This window comes from Heptranchias perlo, chromosome 5, assembly GCF_035084215.1.
Source record: "Heptranchias perlo isolate sHepPer1 chromosome 5, sHepPer1.hap1, whole genome shotgun sequence".
In the NCBI taxonomy this organism is placed as follows: domain Eukaryota; kingdom Metazoa; phylum Chordata; class Chondrichthyes; order Hexanchiformes; family Hexanchidae; genus Heptranchias; species Heptranchias perlo.
Window position 1 is genome coordinate 131,683,961 of NC_090329.1, and position 24,859 is coordinate 131,708,819.

At 46.3% G+C, this 24,859-nt stretch overlaps 1 protein-coding gene across 1 annotated transcript in view; it reads right to left on the minus strand.

Moving 5' to 3' along the window:
• Positions 1-24,859, minus strand: part of LOC137322209 (dynein axonemal heavy chain 8-like) — a 1,675,662-nt gene that overhangs the window by 320,944 nt on the left and 1,329,859 nt on the right. The window contains exon 75 of the mRNA XM_067985325.1: positions 19,963-20,139. Within this exon, the coding sequence (XP_067841426.1) occupies positions 19,963-20,139 (177 nt within the window). The remainder of the gene's footprint in view (positions 1-19,962; positions 20,140-24,859) is intronic.

Here is a 24,859-nt window from a genome sequence, read left to right on the forward strand (position 1 = left end):
TGGGTCCCTTGCTGTTTGTGGTATATATTAATGATTTGGACTTGAATGTCGGGGGCATGATTGGCAAATTTGCAGACGACACAAAAATTGGCCGTGCAGTTGATAGTGAAGAGGATAGCTGTAGACTCCAAGAAGATATCAATGGGTTGGTGGAGTGGGCATAAAAGTGGCAAATGGAGTTCAACCCAGAGAAGTGTGAGGTAATGCACTTAGGGTGGGCAAACAGTAAAAGGGAAAACACAGTAAACGGGAATATATTGAGAGGGGCAGAGGAAATGAGAGACCTTGGAGTGCATGTGCACAGGTCCCTGAAGGTGGCAGTACAGGTAGATAAGGTTGTGAAGAAGGCATACGGAATGCTCTCCGTTATTAGCCGAGGAAAAGAATACAAAAGCAGGGATGTAATGATGGAACTTTATAAAATGCTGGTAAGGCCACAGCTGGAGTATTGTGCGCAGATCTGGTCACCACATGACAGGAAGGACAGAATTGCTCTGGAGAGAGTGCAGAGAAGATTGACGAGAATGTTGCCAGGGCTTGAAAATTGCAGCCACGAGGAGAGATTGGATAGGCTGGGGTTGTTGTCCTTGGAACAGAGGAGGCTGAGGGGAGACTTGATTGAGGTGTACAAAATTATTAGGGGCCCAGATAGAGCAGACAGGAAGTACCTGTTTCCCCTAGCGGAGAGTTCAAGAACTAGAGGACACAGATTTAAGCTGATTGGCGGAAGGATTAGAGGGGACATGAGGAAAAACCTTTTTACCCAGAGGGTGGTGGGCGTATGGAATTCGCGGCCCAAACTGGTGGTAGAGGCAGGGACCCTCAACTCTTTTAAAAAGTACCTGGAACTACGCCTAAAGCGCTGTAAGCTGTTGGGCTACGGACTGGGTGCTGGAAGGTGGGATGAGAATGGGCACCTGATTGTTCTTCGAGCCAGCGCGGACACGATGGGCTGAATGGCCCCCTTCTGTGCTGTATCTTTTCTATGGTTCTATGGTTCTAAAAGAACCTTCGGAGAAAGACATACAGAGTCTGAGTTGGTGGTGTGGTTTCCCAGGGTTATGTGGCTGTTGATCTGAAGTTATGGTCGTCATGGTTCCAATGGAGACATTCTAGGATGCATAGGTAGTTCTTCAATCAGTGATATTACAGAGAACCCTAACAGATGAGATGGGGAGGAAATTTGGAAGAAAATGTAAGCAGGAAAATAGAAAAGAAGGTGCAGGGGGACATTCAACATGGCAAAGATTATTGGTAAGCCCAAAGGATGGGAAAATGTTATAAACCAGCAAAGGATGTCGAAAAGAACAATAAAGAGGGAGAAAATAAATTGTAAGAGTAAACAAGCAAGAAATATAAAAACTGACAGCAAAAGCTTCTACAAGTATATCATAATTCCATTAGTTTTAAGATAGCTATGGAGAATGATAGGTCTGGCCCAAAAGTTAAAATTCAAAATTGGGGAAAGGCCAATTTTGATGGTATCAGACAGGAACTTTCAGAAGTTGATTGGGAGAGTCTGTTGGCAGGCAAAGGGACGTCTGGTAAGTGGGAGGCTTTCAAAAGTGTGTTAACCAGGGTTCAGGGTAAGCACATTCCTTATAAAGTAAAGGGCAAGGCTGGTAGAAGTAGGGAACCTTGGATGACTCGGGAGATTGAGGCCCTAGTCAAAAAGAAGGAGGCATATGACATGCACAGACAGCTGGGATCAAGTGGATCCCTTGAAGAGTATAGAGATTGCCGGAGTAAAGTTAAGAGAGAAATCAGGAGGGCAAAAAGGGGACATGAGATTGCTTTGGCAGATAAGGCAAAGGAGAATCCAAAGAGCTTCTACAAATACGGAAAGGGCAAAAGGGTAACTAGGGAGAGAGTAGGGCCTCTTAAGGATCAACAAGGTCATCTATGTGTGGAACCACAAGAGATGGGTGAGATCCTAAATGAATATTTCGCATCGGTATTTACGGTTGAGAAAGGCATGGATGTTAGGGAACTTGGGGAAATAAATAGTGATGTCTTGAGGAGTGTACATATTACAGAGAGGGAGGCGCTGGAAGTCTTAACGCGCAACAAGGTAGATAAATCTCCGGGACCTGATGAAATGTATCCCAGGACATTATGGGAGGTTAGGGAGGAAATTGCGGGTCCCCTAGCAGAGATATTTGAATCATCGACAGCTATAGGTGAGGTGCCTGAAGATTGGAGGGTAGCAAATGTTGTGCCTTTGTTTAAGAAGGGAGGCAGGGAAAAGCCTGGGAACTACAGACCGGTGAGCCTGACATCTATAGTGGGTAAGTTGTTAGAGGGTATTCTGAGAGACAGGATCTACAGGCATTTGGAGAGGCAGGGACTGATTAGGAACAGTCAGCATGGTTTTGTGAGAGGAAAATCATGTCTCACGAATTTGATTGAGTTTTTTGAAGGGGTAACCAAGAAGATAGATGAGGGCTGTGCAGTAGACGTGGTCGACATGGACTTTAGCAAAGCCTTTGACAAGGTACCGCATGGTAGGTTGTTACTTAAAGTTAAATCTCACGGGATCCAAGGTGAGGTAGCCAATTGGATACAAAATTGGATTGATGACAGAAGACAGAGGGTGGTTGTAGAGGGTTGTTTTTCAAACTGGAGGCCTGTGACCAGCGGTGTGCCTCAGGGAGCGGTGCTGGGTCCGCTGTTATTTGTTATTTATATTAATGATTTGGATGAGAATTTAAGAGGCATGGTTAGTAAGTTTGCAGATGACACCAAGATTGGTGGCATTGTGGACAGTGAAGAAGGTTATCTAGGATTGCAACGGGATCTTGAAAATTGGGCCAGTGGGCCGATGAATGGCAGATGGAGTTTAATTTAGATAAATGTGAGGTGATGCATTTTGGTGGATCGAATCGGGCCAGGACCTACTCCGTTAATGGTAGGGCGTTGGGGAGAGTTATAGAACAAAGAGATCTAGGAGTACAGGTTCATAGCTCCTTGAACGTGGAGTCACAGGTGGATAGGGTGGTGAAGAAGGCATTCAGCATGCTTGGTTTCATTGGTCAGAACATTGAATACAGGAGTTGGGATGTCTTGTTGAAGTTGTACAAGACATTAGTTAGGCCACACTTGGAATACTGTGTACAGTTCTGGTCACCCTATTATAGAAAGGATATTATTAAACTAGAAAGAGTGCAGAAAAGATTTACTAGGATGCTGCCGGGACTTGATGGTTTGACTTATAGGGAGAGGTTGGATAGACTGAGACTTTTTTCCCTGGAGAGTAGGAGGTTTAGGGGTGATCTTATAGAAGTCTATAAAATAATGAGGGGCAAAGATAAGGTAGATAGTCAAAATCTTTTCCCAAAGGTAGGGGAGTCTATAACGAGGGGGCATAGATTTAAGGTGAGAGGGGAGAGATACAAAAGGGTCCAGAGGGGCAATTTTTTCATTCAAAGGGTGGTGAGTGTCTGGAACGAGCTGCCAGAGGCAGTAGTAGAAGCGGGTTCAATTTTGTCTTTTAAAAAGTATTTGGACAGTTACATGGGTAAGATGCGTACAGAGGGATCTGGGCCAAGTGCAGGCAATTGGGACTAGCGTAGTGGTATAAACTGGGCGACATGGACACGTTGGGCTGAAGGGCCTGTTTCCGTGTTGCAAAACTTCTATGATTCTATGATTCCATATAAAAAGGAAGAGGGTAGCTAAAGTAAACATTGGTCCCTTAGAGGATGAGACTGGGGAAATAATAATGGAAAACAAGGAAATGGCAGAGGAACTGAACAGATATTTTGTATCTGTCTTCACAATAGAAGACACTAATAACATACCAATAATAGTAGAAAATCAAGGGGCAAAGGGGGTAGAGGTCACGGGTTTGGGAGGTGCTGTCGAAGAAGCCTTGGCAAGTTGTAGCAGTGCATCCTGTGGATGGTACACACTGCAGCCACAGTGCGCCGGTGGTGAAGGAAGTGAATGTTTAGGGTGGTGGATGGGGTGCCAATCAAGCGGGCTGCTTGTCCTGGATGGTGTCGAGCTTCTTGAGTGTTGATGGAGCTGCACTCATCCAGGCAAGTGGAGAGTATTCCATCACACTCCTGACTTGTGCCTTGCAGATGGTGGAAAGGCTTTGGGGAGTTAGGAGGTGAGTCACTCGCCACAGAATACCCAGCCTCTGACCTGCTCTTGTAGCCACAGTATTTATATGGCTGGTCCAGTTAAGTTTCTGGTCAATGGTGACCCCCAGGATGTTGATGGTGGGGGATTCGGCGATGGTAATGCCGTTGAATGTTAAGGGGAGGTGATTAGACCCTCTCTTGTTGGAGATGGTCATTGCCTGGCACTTGTCTGGCGCGAATGTTAATTGCCACTTATGAGCCCAAGCCTGGATGTTGTCCAGGTCTTGCTGCATGCGGGCTCGGACTGTTTCATTATTTGAGGGGTTGCAAATGGAACTGAACACTGTGCAATCATCAGCGAACATCCCCATTTCTGACCTTATGATGGAGGGAAGGTCATTGATGAAGCAGCTGAAGATGGTTGGGCCGAGGACACTGCCCTGAGGAACTCCTGCAGCAATGCCCTGGGGCTGAGATGATTGGCCTCCAACAACCACTCCCATCTTCCTTTGTGCGAGGTATGACTCCAGCCGCTGGAGAGTTTTCCCCCTGATTCCCATTGACTTCAATTTTACTGGGGCTCCTTGGTGCCATACTCGGTCAAATGCTGCCTTGATGTCAAGGGCAGTCACTCTCACCTCACCTCTGGAATTCAGCTCTTTTGTCCATGTTTGGACCAAGGCTGTAATGCGGTCTGGAGCCGAGTGGTCCTGGCGGAACCCAAACTGAGCATCGGTGAGCAGGTTATTGGTGAGTAAGTGCCGCTTGATAGCACTGTCGACGACACCTTCCATCACTTTGCTGATGATTGAGAGTAGACTGATGGGGCGGTAATTGGCCGGATTGGATTTGTCCTGCTTTTTGTGGACAGGACATACCTGGGCAATTTTCCACATTGTCGGGTAGATGCCAGTGTTGTAGCTGTACTGGAACAGCTTGGCTAGAGGCGCAGCTAGTTCTGGAGCACAAATCTTCAGCACTACAGCTGGGATGTTGTCGGGGCCCATAGCCTTTGCTGTATCCAGTGCACTCAGCCGTTTCTTGATATCACGTAGAGTGAATCGAATTGGCTGAAGACTGGCTTCTGTGATGGTGGGGATATCGGGAGGAGGCCGAGATGGATCATCCACTCGGCACTTCTGGCTGAAGATGTTTGCAAACACTTCAGCCTTGTCTTTTGCACTCATGTGCTGGACTCCGCCATCATTGAGGGTGGGGATGTTTGCAGAGCCTCCTCCTCCCGTTCGTTGTTTAATTGTCTACCACCATTCATGACTGGATGTGGCAGGTCTGCAGAGCTTTGATCTGATCCGTTGGTTGTGGAATTGCTTCGCTCTGTCGAAAGCATGTTGCTTCTGCTGTTTAGGATGCATGTAGTCCTGAGTTGTAGCTTCACCAGGTTGGCACCTCATTTTTCGGTACGCCTGGTGCTGCTCCTGGCATGCTCTTCTGCACTTCTCATTGAACCAGGGTTGATCCCCTGGCTTGTTGGTAATGGTAGAGTGAGGAATATGGCGGGCCATGAGGTTACAGATTGTTCTGGGATACAATTCTGCTGCTGATGATGGCCCACAGCGCCTCATGGATGCCCAGTTTTGAGCTGCGAGATCTGTTCTGAATCTATCTCATTTAGCACAGTGGCAGTGCCACACAACACGTTGGATGGTGTCCTCAGTGCAAAGACGGGACTTAATCTCCACGAGGACTGTGCGGTGGTCACTCCTGCCAATACTGTCATGGACAGATGCTTTTGCGACAGGTAGATTGGTGAGGACGAGGTCAAGTAAGTTTCTCCCTCATGTTGGTTCACTCAACACCTGCCGCAGGCCCAGTCTGGCAGCTATGTCCTTCAGGACTCAGCCAGCTCGGTCAGTTGTGGTGCTGCCGAGCCACTCTTGGTGATGGACTTTGAAGTCCCCTACTCAGAGTACATTCTGTGCCCTTGCTACCCTCAGTGCTTCCTCCAAGTGGTGCTCAACATGGAGGAGGACTGATTCATCAGCTGAGGGAGGGCGGTAGGTGGTAATCAGCAGGAAGTCTCCTTGCCCATGTTTGACCTGATGCCATGAGATTTCATGGGGTCCAGAATCAATGTTGAGGACTCCCAGGGCCACTCCCTCCTGACTGTATATCACTGTAACGCCACCTCTGGTCGGTCTGTCCTCTTGGTGGGATAGGACAAACCCAGGGATGGTGATGGAAGAGTCTGCGACATTGGCTGAAAGATATGATTCTGTGAGTATGGCTCTGTCAGGCTGTTGCTTGATTAGTCTGTGGGACAGCTCTCGCAATTTTGGCACAAGTCCCCAGATGTTAGTGAGGAGGAGTTTGCAGGGTCGACTGGGCTTATAGAATCATAGAATCATAGAAGTTTACAACATGGAAACAGGCCCTTCGGCCCAACATGTCCATGTCGCCCAGTTTATACCACTAAGCTGGTCCCAATTGCCTGCACTTGGCCCATATCCCTCTATACCCATCTTACCCATGTAACTGTCCAAATGCTTTTGAAAAGACAAAATTGTACCCGCCTCTCCTACTGCCTCTGGCAGCTCGTTCCAGACACTCACCACCCTTTGAGTGAAAAAATTGCCCCTCTGGACCCTTTTGTATCTCTCCCCTCTCACCTTAAATCTATGTCCCCTCGTTATAGACTCCCCTACCTTTGGGAAAAGATTTTGACTATCTACCTTATCTATGCCCCTCATTATTTTATAGACTTCTATAAGATCACCCCTCAACCTCCTACTCTCCAGGGAAAAAAGTCCCAGTCTATCCAACCTATCCCTATAAGGCAAACCATCAAGTCCCGGTAGCATCCTAGTAAATCTTTTCTGCACTCTTTCTAGTTTAATAATATCCTTTCTATAATAGGGTGACCAGAACTGTACACAGTATTCCAAGTGTGGCCTAACTAATGTCTTGTACAACTTCAACAAGACATCCCAACTCCTGTATTCAATGTTCTGACCAATGAAACCAAGCAAGCTGAATGCCTTCTTCACCACCCTATCCACCTGTGACTCCACTTTCAAGGAGCTATGAACCTGTACTCCTAGATCTCTTTGTTCAATAACTCTCCCCAACGCCCTACCATTAACGGAGTAGGTCCTGGCCTGATTCGATCTACCAAAATGCATCACCTCACATTTATCTAAATTAAACTCCATCTACCATTCATCGGCCCACTGGCCCAATTTATCAAGATCCCGTTGCAATCCCAGATAACCTTCTTCACTGTCCACGATGCCACCAATCTTGGTGTCATCTGCAAACTTACTAACCATACCTCCTAAATTCTCATCAAAATTATTAATATAAATAACAAATAACAGCGGACCCAGCACCGATCCCTGAGGCACACCGCTGGTCACAGGCCTCCAGTTTGAAAAACAACCCTCTACAACCACCCTCTGTCTTCTGTCGTCAAGCCAATGTTGTATCCAATTGGCTACCTCACCTTGGATCCTGTGAGATTTAACCTTATGTAAAAACCTACCATGCGGTACCTTGTCAAAGGCTTTGCTAAAGTCCATGTAGACCACGTCTACTGCACAGCCCTCATCTATCTTCTTGGTTACCCCTTCAAAAAACTCAATCAAATTCGTGAGACATGATTTTCATCTCATAAAACCATGCTGACTGTTCCTAATCAGTCCCTGCCTCTCCAAATGCCCGTAGATCCTGTCTCTCAGAATACCCTCTAACAACTTACCCACTACAGATGTCAGGCTCACCGGTCTGTAGTTCGCAGGCTTTTCCCTGCCGCCCTTCTTAAACAAAGGCACAACATTTGCTACCCTCCAATCTTCAGGCACCTCACCTATTGCTGTCGATGATTCAAATATCTCTGCTCGGGGACCCGCAATTTCCTCCCTAACCTCCAATTCGGGATGGTGTGTGACTTGGAGGGGAACGTGCAGGTGGTGTTGTTCCCATGTACCTGCTGCTCTTGTCCTTCTAGGTGGTAGAGGTCGCGGGTTTGGGAGGTGCTGTCGAAGAAACCTTGGCGAGTTGCTGCAGTGCATCCTGTGGATGGTACACACTGCAGCCACAGTGTGCCGGTGGTGAAGGGAGTGAATGTTTAGGGTGGTGGATGGGGTGCCAATCAAGCGGGCTGCTTTGTCCTGGATGGTGTCGAGCTTCTTGAGTGTTGTTGGAGCTGCTCTCATCCAGGCAAGTGGAGAGTATTCCATCACACTCCTGACTTGTGCCTTGTAGATGGTGGAAAGGCTTTGGGGAGTGAGGAGGTGAGTCACTCGCTGTAGAATACCCAGCCTCTGACCTGCTCTTGTAGCCACAGTATTTATATGGCTGGTCCAGTTAAGATTCTGGTCAATGGTGACCCCCAGGATGTTGATCATATAGAATCATAGAATCATAGAAGTTACAACATGGAAACAGGCCCTTCGGCCCAACATGTCCATGTCGCCCAGTTTATACCACTAAGCTAGTCCCAATTGCCTGCACTTGGCCCATATCCCTTTTTACCCATCTTACCCATGTAACTGTCCAAATGCTTTTTAAAAGACAAAATTGTACCCGCCTCTACTACTGCCTCTGGCAGCTCGTTCCAGACACTCACCACCCTTTGAGTGAAAAAATTGCCCCTCTGGACCCTTTTGTATCTCTCCCCTCTCACCTTAAATCTATGCCCCCTCGTTATAGACTCCCCTACCTTTGGGAAAAGATTTTGACTATCGACCTTATCTATGCCCCTCATTATTTTATAGACTTCTATAAGATCACCCCTTAACCTCCTACTCTCCAGGGAAAAAAGTCCCAGTCTGTCTAACCTCTCCCTGTAAGTCAAACCATCAAGTCCCGGTAGCATCCTAGTAAATCTTTTCTGCACTCTTTCTAGTTTAATAATATCCTTTCTATAATAGGGTGACCAGAACTGTACACAGTACTCCAAGTGTGGCCTCACCAATGCCCTGTACAACTTCAACAAGACATCCCAACTCCTGCATTCAATGTTCTGACCAATGAAACCAAGCATGCCGAATGCCTTCTTCACCACCCTATCCACCTGTGACTCCACTTTCAAGGAGCTATGAATCTGTACTCCTAGATCTCTTTGTTCTATAACTCTCCCCAACGCCCTACCATTAACGGAGTAGGTCCTGGCCCGATTCGATCTACCAAAATGCATCACCTCACATTTATCTAAATTAAACTCCATCTGCCATTCATCGGCCCACTGGCCCAATTGATCAAGATCCCGTTGCAATCCCAGATAACCTTCTTCACTGTCCACAATGCCACCAATCTTGGTGTCATCTGCAAACTTACCAACCATGCCTCCTAAATTCTCATCCAAATCATTAATATAAATAACAAATAACAGCGGACCCAGCACCGATCCCTGAGGCACACCGCTGGACACAGGCATCCAGTTTGAAAAACAACCCTCTACAACCACCCTCTGTCTTCTGTCGTCAAGCCAATTTTGTATCCAATTGGCTACCTCACCTTGGATCCCATGAGATTTAACCTTATGTAACAACCTACCATGCGGTACCTTGTCAAATGCTTTGCTGAAGTCCATGTAGACCACGTCTACTGCACAGCCCTCATCTATCTTCTTGGTTACCCCTTCAAAAAACTCAATCAAATTCGTGAGACATGATTTTCCTCTCACAAAACCATGCTGACTGTTCCTAATTAGTCCCTGCCTCTCCAAATGCCTGTAGATCCTGTCCCTCAGAATAGCCTCTAACAACTTACCCACTACAGATGTCAGGCTCACTGGTCTGTAGTTCCCAGGCTTTTCCCTGCCGCCCTTCTTAAACAAAGGCACAACATTTGCTCCCCTCCAATCTTCAGTCACCTCACCTGTAGCGGTGGGTGATTCAAATATCTCTGCTAGGGGACCCGCAATTTCCTCCCTAACCTCCCATAACGTCCTGGGATACATTTCATCAGGTCCCGGAGATTTATCTACCTTGATGCGCGTTAAGACTTCCAGCACCTCCCTCTCTGTAATATGTACACTCCTCAAGACATCACTATTTATTTCCCCAAGTTCCCTAACATCCATGCCTTTCTCAACCGTAAATACCGATGCGAAATATTCATTTAGGATCTCACCCATCTCTTGTGGTTCCGCACATAGATGACCTTGTTGATCCTTCAGAGGCCCTACTTTCTCCCTAGTTACTCTTTTGCCCTTTATGTATTTGTAGAAGCTCTTTGGATTCTCCTTTGCCTTATCTGCCAAAGCAATCTCATGTCCCCTTTTTGCCCTCCTGATTTCTCTCTTAACTCTACTCCGGCAATCTCCATACTCTTCAAGGGATCCACTTGATCCCAGCTGCCTATGCATGTTATATGCCTCCTTCTTCTTTCTGACTAGGGCCTCAATCTCCCGAGTCATCCAAGGTTCCCTACTTCTACCAGCCTTGCCCTTCACTTTATAAGGAATGTGCTTACCCTGAACCCTGGTTAACACATTTTTGAAGGACTCCCACTTACCAGACGTCCCTTTGCCTGCCAACAGACTCTCCCAATCAACTTCTGAAAGTTCCTGTCTGATACCATCAAAATTGGCCTTTCCCCAATTTTGAATTTTAACTTTTGGGCCAGACCTATCATTCTCCATTGCTATCTTAATACTAATGGAATTATGATCACTGGTCCCAAAGTGATCCCTCACTAACACTTCTGTCACCTGCCCTTCCTTATTTCCCAAGACGAGGTCAAGTTTTGCCCCCTCTCTGGTCGGGCCATCCACATACTGAATGAGAAATTCCTCCTGAATACACTCAACAAATTTCTCTCCATCCAAGCCCCTAATGCTATGGCTGTCCCAGTCAATGTTGGGAAAGTTAAAGTCCCCTACTATTACCACCCTATTTTTCTTGCAGCTGTCTGTAATCTCCTTACATATTTGCTCCTCAATTTCCCGTTGACTATTTGGGGGTCTGTAGTACAATCCTATCAACGTGATCTCTCCCTTCTTATTTTTCAGTTCTACCCATATCGACTCCGTGGGCGAACCCTCGGATATATCCTCTCTCACTACTGCTGTGATGTTCTCCCTAATCAAGAACGCAACTCCCCCTCCTCTCTTACCTCCCGCTCTGTCTTTCCTATAGCATCTGTACCCTGGAACATTGAGCTGCCAGTCCTGCCCCTCCCTTAGCCATGTTTCAGTAATAGCTATAACATCCCAGTCCCATGTACCCATCCATGCCCTGAGTTCATCTGCCTTGCCCATCAGACTTCTTGCATTGAAATAAATGCAGTTTAATCTGGACTTCCCTTGGTCTTTGCCATGCTTTCTCAGACCATTTGTCCGGTCATGTTTTGTACACTCTCCCTTCCTGCCGTTTGTTTCTGTCACCACTTTACTTCCCACTGACTTCCTGCATCGATTCCCATCCCCCTGCCACTTTAGTTTAAACCCTCCCCAACAGCACTAGCAAACACTCCCCCTAGGACATTGGTTCCAGTCCTGCCCAGATGCAGACCGTCCAATTTGTACTGGTCCCACCTCCCCCAGAACCAGTTCCAATGTCCCAGGAATTTGAATCCCTCCCTCTTGCACCATCTCTCAAGCCACGTATTCATCCTAGCTATCCTGTCATTCCTACTCTGACTAGCCCGTGGCACTGGTAGCAATCCTGAGATTACTACCTTTGAGGTCCTACTTTTTAGTTTAACTCCTAACTCCCTAAATTCAGCTTGTAGGACCTCATCCCGTTTTTTACCTATATCGTTGGTACCTATATGCACCACGACAACTGGCTGTTCACCCTCCCCCTCCAGAATGTTCTGCAGCCGCTCCGAGACATCCCTGACCCTTGCACCAGGGAGGCAACATACCATCCTGGAGTCTCGGTTGCGTCCGCAGAAACGCCTGTCCATTCCCCTTACAATCGAGTCCCCTATCACTATAGCTCTGCCACTCTTTTTCCTGCCCTCCTGTGCAGCAGAGCCAGCCACGGTGCCATGAACCTGGCCGCTGCCACCTTCCCCTGGTGAGCCATCTCCCACAACAGTATCCAAAACGGTATACCTGTTTGAGAGGGGGATGGCCACAGGGGACCCCTGCACTACCTGCCTGCACCTCTTACTCTTCCTGGTGGTCACCCATTCACTTCCTGCCTGTACTGCCTTTACCTGCGGTGTGACCAACTCGCTAAACGTGCTATCCACGAGTTTCTCTGCATCGCGGATGCTCCACAGTGAGTCCACCCGCAGCTCCAGCTCCGAGATACGATCGGTCAGTAGCTGCAGGTGGACACACTTCCTGCACACATGGTCGGCAGGTTTGCCTTTGTCGTCTCCGGTACCTCGTGGTCTGATGCCGGGTGGTCTGTCCAGTTTTATTCTTATTGTGACTTTTTTTAGCGAGATTTTCTAACTGAGTAGCTTGCTCGGCCATTTCAGAGGGCAATTAAGAATCAACCACATTGCTGTGGGTCTGGAGTCACGTATAGGCCAGACCGGGTAAGGACGGCAGGATTCCTTCCCTGAAGGACATTAGTGAACCAGATGGGTTTTTACGACAATCCGATAGTTTCATGGAGACCATTACTGATACTCGTAGTTTAATTCCAGATTTTATTTGATTAATTGAATTTAAATTCCCCAGCTGCCGTGGCAGGATTTGAACTCATGACTCTGGATTATTAGTCCAGGTCTCTGGATTACTAATCCATTAACATAACCACTACTAAGTACGAGGTAAACTAATGGGTCTGAAGGCTGACAAGTCCCATGGACCTGATGGCTTGAATCCGAGGGTCTTAAAGGAAGTGGCTACAGAGATAGTGGATGCATTGGTTGTAATCTTCCAGAATTCACTCGATTCTGGAAAAGTCCCAACCGATTGGAAAACCGCAAACGTAACACCCCTATTCAAGAAGGGAGTGATAAGAAAGCAGGTAACTATAGACCAGTTCGCCGAACATCTGTCATTGGGAAAATGCTAGAATCCATTATTAAGGAAGTAGTAGCAGGACATTTGGAGACTCATCGTACAATCAAGGAGAGTCAACATGGTTTTATGAAGGGGAAATCGCGTCTGACAAATTTATTAGAGTTCTTTGAGGAAGTAACGGGCAGGGTGGATAAAGAGGAACCAATGGATGCAGTATATTTGGATTTCCAAAAGGCATTTGATAAGGTGCCACATAAAAGATTACTGCAAAAGATAAGAGCTCATGGTGTTGGGGGTAATAGACTGGCATGGATAGAGGATTGGCTAACTAACAGAAAACAGGGAGTCGCCGCAGGGATCAGTGCTGAGGTCTCAACAATTTACAAAAAAAATTATCAATGACTTGGATGAAGGAACAGAGTGTATTGCGGCCAAATTTGCTGTTGATACAAAGATAGGTGGAAAAGTAAGTTCCGATGAGGACACAAGGAGCTCGATATTAGCACCTGCGATCGGGTGCGTTTCTGGCGGGGGGGCTTAGAAAATCGGGGAATCCCGCAGCGGGTCGGGAGCCCGGCTCCAACCCGCCCACTTCCGGGTTCCCCACAGACCCGCTGGCGTGTGCACACAGCCCCCGCATGTGGGACTCCCGCAGGCAATTAAAGCCGGCGGGGTGCCACTTAAAAGTATTTATACTGGTATTTCAGGTAGTTAACAGACCTGATTAAGGAGATATTTTACATGGGGTGGGATTTTACAAACAACTGGGACTGTTTCCCGTAGTGGGGGAAACACTCCCAGTTGAAATGGACGTGTTGCAGCTATCAGCCTGTGGCAGCTGCAAAGGTCCATTTGACAGGTGGGGGGGAGACCCTCACTCATTGCAGGAGGCCCCTCTGTCACTTTGGACAAAGTTTGGCCTCCACCACCCTCCTCCTAACAATCAAATTCACCAACTTGCACACTTACCGCGGGGTCCAGAGATATGTACCTACCTTGCGGACCCCCTCAGATGTACATCTTCCGGATGGGGGCTGCCGTAGCTGCAGTCATGACCTCCTCAGAGGGTGAACAGCATCACCAGCCTCGCCGGCCACGCCGTCCACCTCTGACACGTGGAGCTCCACAACACAGTGCTGTGATACATTCACCTGCACAGCAGGAGGGAGGGCAACCGCAGAGAGAGATGCATCGCAGTGGGCACTACCCTCGCCACAGGGTCCACAGACCAAGTCTCAGCTTCCTGGACCTCTCTGAGCAGCAGTGCACACGGAGGCTCAGAGTCACTCGACATGTAGTCGTGGACATCTGCAGCCTCCTTCATGCCGAGCTGCTCCCGGCTGGCCCAAGCACCATCTTCTTACCTGTCGCTATCAAAGTCACCACTGCCCTCAACAACTTCTCCTCCGCATCCTTCCAGGGTGCCACCGGGGACATCGGCGACGTCTCTCAGTCGTCTGCACAAAAGAGCCCGGCAAATACACCTACACCCACTCTGCAGTGACACAATGGGTGGCATCAGGTGTGGGTCTTCATAGTGATCCTCAGGAAAGGGAATTATTGCACAAACCAGACAAGATTCGCAAAGACGTGGCAGTAGTGGTGCCAATATAATATGTGATGTGAGTTGGTCAGAAATTAAATATAAGTAAAAACCGTGACAAACCCTCAAACACCTTGTGCATCCCCTTCATGCTTACAACACGTTTGCCTTACGCTGCCTCCTGCACATATGAGATGCATGCCCTGTGGCTGCAGCACAGGTAGTGGCAGGTTGAGTGAGGCTGACCGTGAAAGAGATGCATGAGAGGGTGAGTATGAGATAGAGCCATGAGATTGTATGAGGATTGAGTTGAGTGGTAGTGGCGGGATGAGTACTGCCGAGGTAAGTAAGTGCAGGTAAGATGAGGATGAGTTTTGAGTGGGTGTGAGGGTTGATGTGACAGAGTAGTGTTGGCAGTGCAGAAGGAGATGTGGGGTGGGGGCAGTGATGTGGCAGACGGAGTGTTGGGGAATGAGTAAGTGTAATCACTTCGGCTGACCTACTTAGATCATTGCAGCGCCTCCTGCACTGTATGTAGGTGGGCGATATGTTTGTGGTGCAGGTGACCTCCTCTGCCACCTCGAGCCAGGCCTTCTTGTTGGCAGAGGCAGGCCGCTTCCTCCCGCCCGCCGGGGGGAAGATCTCTGTCCTCCTGCTCCTCTTCACACCATCCAATGATACCTGGAGTGAGGCATCATTTAAACCTGGGAGCAGCCTTCCCCCTGGGCTGCTCCATGCTGTAATTTTTCCTATTTCTTGCAGCATCAGTCAGTGGAGGACTGCCCCTTTAAATAGAGCTCCTCCAGCTGACAGATCGTACTGCGCATGCGCAGTCCGCCCGCCGCGCAGCTCAGCAGCGGGGAACCCGGAATACCAGGTAAGTGGATCCAATCAGCCTGCGATTGCGCGCGGTGCAGACTGATTTCACCGGGCGCGTTACCCACGCGCCCAATCGCCCCTCCCGCCGCGAACCCGCCGCCCTCCTAATATCGAGCCCAAAGTGTCTGCAAAGGGATATTGACAGGTTAAGCGAATGGGCCAAAATTTGGCAGATGGAATATAACGTGGGAAAATGTGAAGTCATCCACTTTGGGAGGAAAAATGAAAAAGCAAAATATTATTTGAATGGAGAAATACTATAAAATGCTGCGGTACAGAGGGATCTGGGTGTCCTCGTACATGAAACACAAAAAGTCAACATACAGGTGCAGCAGGTAATCCGGAAGGCAAACGGAATATTGGCCTTTATTTCTTGGGGGATGGAGTATAAAAGCAGGGAAGTCACGCTACAATTGTACAGGGTGCTGGTGAGACCACACCTGGAGTACTGTGTACAGTTCTGGTGCCCTTATTTAAGGAAGGACATACTTGCATTGGAAGCAGTTCAGAGAAAGTTCACTAGGTTGATTCCGGGTATGGAAGGGTTGTCTTATGAAGAAAGATTGAACAGGTTGGGTCTATACTCATTGGAGTTCAGAAGAATGAGAGGTGATCTTATTGAAATATGCAAGATTCTGAGGGGACTCGATAGGGTAGATGCTGAGAGGATGTTACCCCTCAAACTAGGGGGCATAGTCTCAGAATAAGGGGTCGCCCATTTAAGATGGAAATAAGGAGGAATTTCTTCTCCCAGAGGGTCGTGAATCTTTGGAATTCTTTACCCCAAAAAGCTGTGGAGGCTGAGTCATTGAATACATTCAAAGCTGAGTTCGACAAATTTTTGATCAGCAAGGGAGTCAAAGGATATGGGGAAAGGGCGGGAAAGTGGAGTTGAGGTAAAAATCAGATCAGTCATGATCTCATTAAATGGCGGAGTAGACTCGAGGGGCCGAATGGCCTCCTCCTGCTCCTATCTCTTATGGTCTTGTGGTCTTATGGGTGTTTTTTATTGACGGTAGGTGCCCAATTTATACAGTGAATACTTTCAAAGACAAAAACAGAAAATACTGAAAATACATGCAGTACTGGTGTTCTGACAAAGGGGAGAAAAAAATCAGTTGAATTTTACTTACCAAAATCCTAACCAAATAGAGATGTTTTTAAAAACACATTGGTCATAATTTTACTGAGGATAATTTCTTCACTGAAGTGGGGAGTACTTTAAATAGAAAATATGGCCCTCTCACACTATCGTTCCTTTTTTTGTTTGCTTCTTTTCCTTTTCGTGTATCTTTTCCTCTCCTCTCCTGAAGGCACTGCAGCAGAACCTTGGTGTAAGTGCTTGGTAGTGCGGAAGCACTGAATACAAATTCAGGCACAAGCTGCTCACAATAAGCAGCTTGCACCCGAATGTGTGATAAGCACTTCTTCCCCACCGACATTTTATATTCAGGCACTGAAGAAGAAAATCTGCCCCCTAACTCATGTTGTGATACAGTTTCCCTGATGGGCACTCTCCAGTACCTTGACCAAGTAGCCATTGATCATGTGTGAGCTTAGAAAGCGTGCGTCGACAAGCTATTCAATATAGAGCGCATCACAGCTGAAGCTCATACTGCCCTCATCAGACATCCACACACATGATGTGCAGCTTCCAGCAAGGATTAAATAGATAGCAAGCAAGAGCAGGAAACATGGCTGAGTTTTCACCTTGCTCGTCCACTAGGCCGTTCAGAAGCTCCTTTCCTTTTAATTATCATCACTATAATGGGGTGTTTTACATCGATTATATATTAATTCTTGGAGATTGGGCACATACTGCATTGAAAACTTTCAAGGAAATCTTTACATTATGGGCAAACCCATTATAGTGCCTGTAGTACTTTTCAATGTTAAGAGTGTCACAGACAGTAGGTGTTGTTTGTACGGTTGTATGGCCTACTTTTTCTGATGTTTTAAAAAAAAATTAATTTAAATGCATTTCTTGGGTTTTCTCCAAAAAAAAGTATGATTTTTTCTAAACTGATTTTTCTTACATCGAAGCCACAGCACAGAAATAGACCTTTCAGCCCAACTGGTCTCTGCGTTTATGCTCCAAATGAGCCGGAGGTAAGTCATTTTAAACTTAACTTTCAGCTTTGAAATGTAAGTTTTTTTGTTTTTGATTTTATATATTAATATATGAATATATTGCATCTTCTCTCTAGGTTTTACTCTCTCCCCACCTGCCGTTAAGGCTTATATCACTCCCAATCTCGGCCCCGCTCCGCCTGCTGCTCCCTCACTCTTACAGGCCACAAGAAAAGAAAATGCCCTGCTGAAATTCTTAATTCTTTCCATATTATAAAATAATTTATGATACGCTGGGCCTGCTTTTTCACCGTGCGGCTGTGTTTGTGGTCCGTCACTGCCATAGAACTTCGACCCAGACAGCTGTTTTTGTCTAAATCTTTAAAGGTTCCTCCTGGGCTCTGCCTCCTACACATCTACACTTAATCAATTTTACCCTCGGCAACAGATTTTTTAGAATTTTTTTCTATCTTTTTATACCTTTATTTTCCCGAGATTGGACTCCTGAGTTGTTCACACCTCCCTCCAGCCCAGACAATCACCTCCTGGGTGATTCCAGGTCAGTCATTGAGGGCCCTCTCGCTCCCATTGGGCCTATACCAACTTTTAGGTTCTTAGTGCTCTGTTTTGGCACTCAGGCAAGTTGGCACTGCTGCCCAAGATCAGGCCTCCGGGTCATTCCTGCCCAACCCCTACGTCTGACTGCCAGCTCCTGGAATGATTATATGTGGAGCTTCCAGGACCTTCTGTTGCACCTATTCATCTTCTCCCCAATTGTTTCTCCTTAGAAAATTATTTCATTTTAAAACTATTCATTTACAACAATAACACCACTTACATTTATATATCATCTTTATCATAGAAAAACATCCCAAGATGATTTACCGAGGCTTGGTCAGAAAGAACGGACATCAACCCAAAGAAGGAGATATTCGGAGGGGTGACTAAAGGCTTGGTCAAAGAGGTAGGTTTTAAATAGGGTCCTAAAGGAGGAGAGGGAGATGGCAAAGCAGTAAGATTCAGGGAGGGAATTCTAGAGCTTGGAGCTTAGATGACTGAAGGTGCAGCTGAATGAGGAATTATGGAGAGGTTGTAGAGCAGGTGGAGGTCAGAGAGATAGGGAGGGGGGATGAGATTTTTTAAATTGGAGGTGTTGGGAACCAGGAGTCAATGTAGGTCAGCAAGGACAGAAGTGATGGGTGAGTAGGACTCGGTGTGGGATAGGATACGGGCAGCAGAGTTTTAGATGAGCTGAAATTTATGCGGAATAAGAGGCCAGCCAGGTGAGCATTGGCATACTTGAGCCTAGAGTTGATGAAAGCATGAATGAGGGTTTCAGCAGCAGATGAGTTAAGGCAGGGTTCAAGTTAAAATAAATCATAATTGTAACTTGCAATTCATAAATATTCATTCATTTAATAATTTGTAGCAAATAATTTTAAAATTTCAATCAATATTTGTAAAATCCGTGGGATGTGATCCCAGTGGTTACACCAGGATTGCACCTGCTTGTGCCCTGCAGTGCTGACTCCATCAGAGTATCCGGAATCAATGGGAGGGTATTTAATTCGCATGGGGCAGGCGTAAGTGCCACTATGGGCTGTCTAGGCCCCTCCCCGTCCTCTGCTTTTTCTGCCTTGGCCTCTTGGTAAGGAGATGGATCAAGAAATTGCTTTTTTATTGTTCCTTTCCTTGTGGGTCCAGGCTGTTTCCCTGACCAGGTGCCCACTTTTACCCATCAAGACGCCAGTACACCCCAACACACTCAGCATCACGACCTCCAGGGACACAACTGTCAGTAGAGGGAATCCCTGCCCCTAATGGCATTTGTTTTGGAAGGATGGGTGGAGGTTCTGACCCGTACAAGGCACATTGGAAACTCCCAGAAATAGTGGAGTCCCTGTCCACTAAGTCTCTGCCACTTTGCAGTGGATTCAACTGGTCTCCCACTGAAGTTACGACGGGACATCAACAGAAGATCCACAGATTTTAGCGGCCACAAGATTTAGATTTTCAATTTGTAAATAAACATCTTCATTTACATTGCAATTAATTTTATAAATGATAATTTTAACATTACTTAGTTACTTCAGATTACTGAACATGTTTAAAATCATCATTTCCAAATTTTACTCAATTAAAATTGTTAATTATTAATTTAATATTTTACGACTAGATTTTGTAATTTATAATTTCAAATTTTCATTTATTTGTCATTCTAGATCACATCTTTATTGATTTCCATCATTTTAAAATATTTCTAATTATGGGTAGGTTGTTTTTTGAAATGATGAGACAACATGGGAGCATCAAGGGCAAATAGCCCCATGTTAGCTTCAGGCGGAACACAATGCGATCTACACATGAATGAATGTCTCCTCAGACAGTCTGAGCAACACCCATGGGAGATCGATATGTTTTATTTGTAAAAAAAAAATGCATTTAAGGTGGTTCCTGAAATCCATCCTGTATCAATTAGCCAAGGTACTTACATTCAGAGCAGCTTCTGCAGCTTCCAGTGCTGGCTTTGCAGCGAGCAGTTTATCCTCTGCCACTTTTTTATCTGTTTCTATTTCATCCACAATCTTCTGAGCCTTATCTTTCACTATCAGGACTTCATTCTTGACTATCTCTGCTGCTTGTGCACTCACTGTCACCTCTCCCAGCACCTGCAGGATGCCATAGTGAGATAAGTATATATTGTTACTCAGTATGATGCTTCACTTAATGACATTTTGAAGTCCAGGTCTCATTATGCCGCCAGCAGACTGGAGGCACCAGCTCTGGACTGGTGCAATATTGGGCGGCCCCATGGCTGAGCTGGCTGGCAGCAAGGTAGGTCCACCTGCTTCTCTTGGCCCCATAAAAATAATTTTAAACTGACTGTTTTCAGACCTCTTTGGCTGTACCACCAGGTGAAACTGGGCAGAAATCTTGCAAAATAGCAATCGGGGGTCATATGACTTAGATTTGCAGATGAGAAGGGCCTACTGCCTGAAACAGTTGAGGCCTCTGGCCACCCAGCAGTCGGCCCTGTTCAGGATGACAGATTGGGAGTGGGAATGGGGCGTTAAAGTTTTGCAACGCAATTTTTGGGGCACTACTGCCCCGTTTCTGCCTGGCGAAGCCAGTGAAAATTTCCCCCATAATATGTCAGTGACAAACTCTTGGATGTTATACCACAGACATGTTGGGGCTGATTTCAATCTTGAGGGGGTGGAAAAATGAGCAGTAGCAGATCGGCACTTGTTACACACATCACACAATTTTGTCGGAGTGTAAGATGGGAGGCTTGTTAGCGTAAAATTTGGGCTGTTGGGTTAAAGGCAACGATGAAGTGACTAAAAGTGCTGAGTTTGTATATTCCAAAACTGACTTACAGTCTGGGAATACAAAAGACATTTCACAATGAACTGATAAAACTATAGAACCAGACAAGTACTTTGTCCAATAAACTGCATGTTGAATCTTTAAGTCTGACTCCGAGTGGTGATTTTCCCACAACAAGGCTGATCTGCCATCGTCTGTTTTCCCAAAAGTTAAAATCAACCTTGTTGAGTTCTTGATCTCAGGTGACTGCCTTGGGTGGGCGGAGGGTTGTGGCGGTGGCGAACGCAGCCGCTGAGCAAAGGTTACAGGGAGGCACAGGTATATCCACACAAGGACAGACAGAACACCAGAGGGACAGCACAGGACATGCGAGCAACTCCTAGCTCAGGAGCTGGATGCAGAGCATTAGTCATGACCTGGCAGTCAGCTGTTGAATTCCTTATCTGGGACACAGGGGACCAACAAAGGGGACATCGCTGCAAGAGTTCCTCAGGGCAGTAACTCGCCAAGGCTTCTTCGACAGCACCTCCCAAACCCGCGACCTCTACCACCTAGAAGGACAAGGGCAGCAGGCGCATGGGAACAACACCACCTGCACATTCCCCTCCAAGTCACACACCATCCCGACTTGGAAATATATCGCCGTTCCTTCATTGTCGCTGGGTCAAAATCCTGGAACTCCCTTCCTAACAGCACTGTGGGAGAACCGTCACCACACGGACTGCAGCGGTTCAAGAAGGCGGCTCACCACCACCTTCTCGAGGGAAATTAGGGATGGGCAATAAATGCTGGCCTCACCAGCGACGCCCACATCCCGTGAACGAATAATAAAAAAAAAAGTGTCCTAGGCCCAACCATCTTCAGCTGCTTCATCAATGATCTTCCCTCCATCATGTGGTCAGAAATGGGGATGTTCGCTGATGATTGCAGTGTGCAGTTCCATTCGCAACCCCTCAGATAATGAAGCAGTCCGTGACCGCATGCAGCAAGACCTGGACAACATCCAGGCTTGGGCTGATAAGTAGCAAGTAACATTCGCATTAGACAAGTGCCAGGCAATGACCATCTCCAACAAGAGAGAGTCTAACCACCTCCCCTTGACATTCAATGGCATTACCATCGCCGATTCCTCCACCATTAACATCCTGGGGAGTCCCCACTGACCAGAAACTAAACTGGATCACCCACATAAATACTGTGGCGACAAGAGCAGGTCAGAGGCTGGGTATTCTGCGGCGAGTGACTCACCTCCTGACTCCCCAAAGCCTTTCAACCATCTCCAAGGCACAAGTCAGGAGTGTGATGGAATACTCTCCACTTTCCTGGATGAGTGCAGCTCCAACAACACTCAAGAAGTTCAACATCACCCAGGACAAAGCAGCCCACTTGATTGGCACCCCATCCACCACCTTAAACATTCACTCCCTTCGGCGCACCGTGGCTGCAGTGTGTACCATCTACAAGATCCATTGCAGCAACTCGCCAAGCCTTATTCAACAGCACCTCCAAAACCCACGACCTCTACCACCTAGAAGAACAAGGGCAGCAGGCGGATGGGAACACCACCACCTGCACGTTCCCCCTCCAAGTTACACACCACCCCCACTTGGAAATTTATCGCTGTTCCTTTATCGTCGCTGGGTCAAAATCCTGGAACTCCCTTCCTAACGGCACTGTGGGAGAACCTTCACCACACGGACTGCAGCAGTTCAAGGAGGCGACTCACCACCACCTTCTCAAGGGCTATTAGGGATGGGCAATAAATGCTGGTTTTGCCAGCGATGCCCACATCCCATGAATGAATAAAAAAAAATTTATGCCAAGGGAGAAAGTGTGTTTACTTGATTTTCCCCATAATTCTACAAATAACAGGAGATATCTCAGTGGCCTCTTCTAACTGTAGTTTTTGTTTTAAAACTGTTAATTGGAGACAAGCAGCATACATCATGTTGAACTATCTCAAAGATGAGAATAGAGCCACCACTCTCACTCACGTATCGATATCAAGAAAGTAGTAGCTTTTATTAATTATGATGCCTTCATTGCAGAGGATTTACTTGACGATTTCTACAGAGTACATTCTGTTTAAACATTCTTCTCAACATTAGGATTACTGATATTATTTCATTTCAAAATATCTATCCTTCATATTTTTGCACAATAACTAACTTGTGTGAAAATTTTAATATATTTTACAGTCTTGAAATAATGTTACAATCAGGACTGCTTTATCCCTCCCCATCTTATAAATCTCCTTAATGGGAATGAAGAATTAAATTCACCATGTTGTCTCAAAATAGAGCACAGCATCATGGAGCTGATTTCATTCATTAAGATGTAATCTGAGATTTGAATTTCATAAATTGCAATCATATTTCAAAAAAGTATCCTACATCTTTGTCTTGATACCATAACAGTGATAAAATCTGGTGCTAGTTCTGTGATACAGTGGTTCTATTGTGGGGCAATATGGCCCCATTATTGGAATTCTTTATGCACTCACAAAGCATTTATAAAAATCCAGTTGTGGAAATATCTAAGAAGTACCAAATATGACCGATTGTACAATATTACAGAACTTTCATTTATCAAAATTTGCAGAAATCATTTTAATTTTAACTACTTTATTATGTTATTTTTTGGAATAAACCATGCTGGGGGAGCATTTAGGGAGCAGCGATCATAGTATCATAAGGTTTAGAAAAGCTATGGAAAAGGACATGGACCACTCTAAAGTAAAAATACTCAATTGGAGAAGGGCCAATTTCAATGCGATGAGAACAGATCTGGCCCGGGTAAATTGGAATCAAAGATTGGCAGGCAAAACCGTAATTGAACAGTGGGCGGCCTTTAAAGAGGAGATGGTTCGGGTACAGTCTAGGCACATTCCCACGAGGCAGAAAGGTAGGGCAACTAAAGCCAGAGCTCCCTGGATGACAAAAGAGATATTGAGTAAGATGAAACAGAAAAAAGGGGCGTATGACAGATGTCAGGTTGATAACACGAGAGAAAATCAGCCAGTTCAGAAGGGAAGTGAAAAAAGGAAATAAGAGGGGCAAAGAGAGAGTATGAGAACAGACTGGCGGCCAACATAAAAGGGAATCCAAAAGACTTCTACAGGCATGTAAACAGTAAATGGGTAGTAAGAGGAAGGGTGGGGCCGATTAGGGATCAAAAGGGAGATCTACTCATGGAGGCAGAGGGGATGGCTGCGGTACTGTCTTTACCAAGGAAGAAGACGCTACCAGAGTCTCAGGAAAGGAAGATATAGTTGAGATACTGGATGAGCTAAAAATTGATAAAGAAGAGGTACTTGAAAGGCTAGCTGTACTAAAAGTAGACAAGTCACCCGGTCCAGCTGGGATGCATCCTAGGTTGCTGAGGGAAGTAAGGGGGGAAACTGGGGAGGTACTGGCCATAATCTTCCAAACATCCGTAGATACGAGGGGTGGTGCCAGAGGACTGGAGAATTGCAAATGTTACACCCTTGTTCAAAACAGGATGTAAGGATAAACCCAGCAACTACAGGCCGGTCAGTTTAACCTCAGTGGTGGGGAAACTTTTAGAAACGATAATCTGGGACAGGATTAACAGTCACTTGGATGAGTGTGGATTGATTAGGGAAAGCCAGCACCGATTTGTTAAAGTCAAATCGTGTTTAACTAACCCGATAGAGTTTTTTGATGAGGTAACAGAGAGGGTAGATGAGGGCAATGCAGTTGATGTGGTGTATATGGACTTTCAAAAGGTGATTGATAAAGTGCCGCATGGTAGGCTTATCATCAAGATTGTGGCCCATGGAATAAGGGGGCAGCAGCAACATGGATACAGAATTGGCTAAGGGACAGGAAACAGAGAGTAATGGTGAACGGTTGTTTTTCAGACTGGAGAGAGGTGCACAGTGGTGTTCCCCAGGGGTCAGTGTTGGGACCACTGCTTTTTTGATATATATTAATGACTTGGACTTGGGTGTACAGGGCACAATTTCAAAATTTGCAGATGACACAAAACTTGGAAGGGTAGTAAAGAGTGAGGAGGATAGTGATAGTGATAGACTTC